This window comes from Poecilia reticulata, unplaced genomic scaffold, assembly GCF_000633615.1.
Source record: "Poecilia reticulata strain Guanapo unplaced genomic scaffold, Guppy_female_1.0+MT scaffold_276, whole genome shotgun sequence".
NCBI lineage: Eukaryota > Metazoa > Chordata > Actinopteri > Cyprinodontiformes > Poeciliidae > Poecilia > Poecilia reticulata.
This window is the reverse complement of record NW_007615055.1, coordinates 85,008-87,832: the sequence shown is the minus strand read 5'-3', so window position 1 is coordinate 87,832 and position 2,825 is coordinate 85,008. Positions and strand designations below refer to the sequence as shown.

The 2,825-nt window shown below is 45.0% G+C and overlaps 1 protein-coding gene across 1 annotated transcript in view; it reads right to left on the bottom strand.

Annotated features, from left to right (window-relative positions):
* Positions 1-534, bottom strand: part of LOC103460691 (synaptotagmin-14-like) — a 9,307-nt gene extending 8,773 nt beyond the window's left edge. The window contains exons 1-2 of the mRNA XM_017303440.1: positions 522-534; positions 101-331 (exon numbers count right to left, since the gene is read on the bottom strand). Of these exons, the coding sequence (XP_017158929.1) occupies positions 101-331; positions 522-534 (244 nt within the window). The remainder of the gene's footprint in view (positions 1-100; positions 332-521) is intronic.
* Between the last annotated feature and the right edge of the window lie 2,291 nt (positions 535-2,825).

Below are 2,825 nucleotides of genomic sequence, written 5' to 3'. Positions count from 1 at the left end.
CATCCATCATCCATCCATCCATCCATCATCCATCCATCCATCCATCCATCCATCCATCCATCCATCCATCATTTAGTGTGTTGCCATGGTTACATCGTACCATCGTCCGCCGAGGCCTCGCTGCTGTAGCCGTCTCCGGTCAGGGCTCTGTAGTTCTGCCGGCTCTCCCACCTGAAGCCCCCCCGGGGCCTGGCGCCACCCGTGGTCCCTGCTGCTCCTCTGAGGCCCTGGGAGCGGCCCACTGCCTCCTGGTACCGACCCAGCAGCTCGCCGTCGCTGTCCGAAGAGTCGCCGCCGCAGGACGCCGTGTCTGCTGGGGACAGACGGGAGGCTTAAGGACTGTCATCCTCTGGGAACCAGAACCCAGAACCAGAACTGGACTGTTTAGCAGGATCTGGCAGGATCCCAGTCGCAGGACCTGCTACTTGTGAGGATCTGGGAGTTTTTCAGGGAATAASTGGTAATAAAGCCGTTGCCATGGCGATGGGCTCATAATCAGCGACATTATGCAATGGCGTTACACAACAGAAGCATATTTATGGAGACGCGAACAATGGCTGGCTGTGAAGAGCAGCAGTCAGTAAAGCCTGACGCACGAAACAGAAACATCCATCAAGCTGGACATGAAACATGAAGCTGTTGCCATGGTTACCAGCAGGTCTGATTCMTCCACATGCTGGTAGTCTCACTGAGAAATGAAATAGATTCATTATTAGTTTAACATTTTCAGGAAGTGCTGCAGCTGCAGCTTCCGACCAGCAGGGGGTAGCAGAGCTCTGCTTCACCTCAGCGTCCTGGTCAAAGCTCTGCCAGGCTGAGACAATTAATATTTATTAATATTCACCGAATATTAATGAATATTCATGAGTGGATTGGCTTCCTTTTGCTACTAGCCTCTACTGGCTTTACTGGTTCTCCAGAAGTTTCCAGTCCCTGGAGTCTCTGGTTCTATTCCAACCAGTGAGTTCTGCTACCAGAACCTCCTGGCAGATCCCGGTCACCAGAACTAACCAGACAGACAAACTTCTGCAAGGACTCGGCTCACTGTATGTAAACATATGAGCTGACGTGGATCAGAAGAAATCAGAAGTTAAAAAACGATTCCAGAAATCCAACAGACCAGACAGCTAACCGATTCATCTGAACAACGAACTGATTCAGTATGAACTGGCCTGGTAAAGAACCGGTTCACTAAAGAACTGCAGGGTTTCCCCCAGTGTATTGTAGACCCTAGCGCCACCGCCAGGCTAAGCGTTTCTTGTTTATGTTTTTAGGAAAATAATTATTTAAAAAACCTGACCTCTATGGATATTTACATCAACCCCCTGAGAGGAATTATGATTCTTTCCAGAGTTTTTGATCAAGGTAGGACTTTAAACACCACTCTGGTTAGCTCTGGTTGCGCAGCTCTGCGTGAACTGCAGGAATAACTTGTAGTCGCTTTCAGAGGTGCGTTGAGCGAGYGGTGAGAATGRTGTATATTTGTGAACAAAGAATTTTGTGTGGCTTTTCCATCTCAACACGCCGCCCAGCGCCCGGCTCTGCCTGCGCTGATAAAGTTTATCTGTGTTCCCGGTTGGCCGGTGTATTAGTTAACAAACTAGCGCTAACCTGATCATGCAGGTTCAGCCTGGTGAGGAGCTTTTGCTCCTGTCTGTAACGCATCACACTGATTTTATATTATATTATTAGTTTTAGTATTATTTTTCCGGTTACACAATGCATCAAACCGTATCAAATGCTTTCTCCACTTAGTCAGACGGCCGCATGGAGATCTGAGAAACTCGTCCCATAAACTCGACCAACCAGAATAGTTTCTGAGGCGCTTATTAAAAACTCAACAGACACGAAATGAAAGAGCTACTAAAGCCACATTAGCAGCATTTAATKAAATCTCCCGTTTGTTGCGGGAGAACAAAACGAGGCAAATGCTCCCCCCAAAGAGAACAGCAGTTAAAACATGTAAAACGACTGAAGTTGTGATGAATAAAGCAGGACAAAGATTATCTTGCAGCTACACTTAGTGAAGTAACAGGTATAAAAATAATAAAAACCTCCGAAGAAAAGATTGCCATCTCTGCGCAGTGCAGCAGGTTACCTCATCATGCAGGGCCGGTCCAAGGCTGGATGAGGCCTGGAGCAGAATCTGATCCCTTTTGTTGCTAAAACCTTCAGACGTGTTAATCAGAGAGGGGGAGGAGCTTAACTGGCCAACATAAAGCCATCAGTTATAACTGCAGTTTACTAATTTGTGTTTGTGAACAAACAGCTCAAACTTAAAGATTAAACTACACCATCAGATTGTTGCTATGGTAACTAAACAGTCTAACTATGGATATTGTTCTCTGAACTTTTACAAAGTAAACTTGCCAAATCCTTAAAATCTTACATTTAAATGTTAAACAATTTAAAATCTTTTMATTTATGTTTACTGAAATTGAATCACATTTAGCAGCATTGATCATCTCAGTAMAGGGTTAATTCATGTATCTGGTCTGTGTTAAAATATTAGTATTTATGGGGCCCCTGAAGCCCTGGGGGCCCCATGGAGCCACTGACTTAATTTGGATTAAACAGAAGTGCAAATAATTGATATTCATTTTAATTGTATATTCTGATTTGTAGTTTTTCAGACTAGTTGTGGGTTGACGTARTGTTTCACTGGTGATGTTTCCCCGTAACGTATAATTACYGAGCGATATTTTTACATTTCCTGTCACCTTAACATCTTTTAAGACAAAAACACAGTTTACCGCCTCGGCACGTTTTCTGGGGGAAACCCTGGAACTGGTTTAGTATGAACTGGTTCTGTCAGTCAGGTGGAA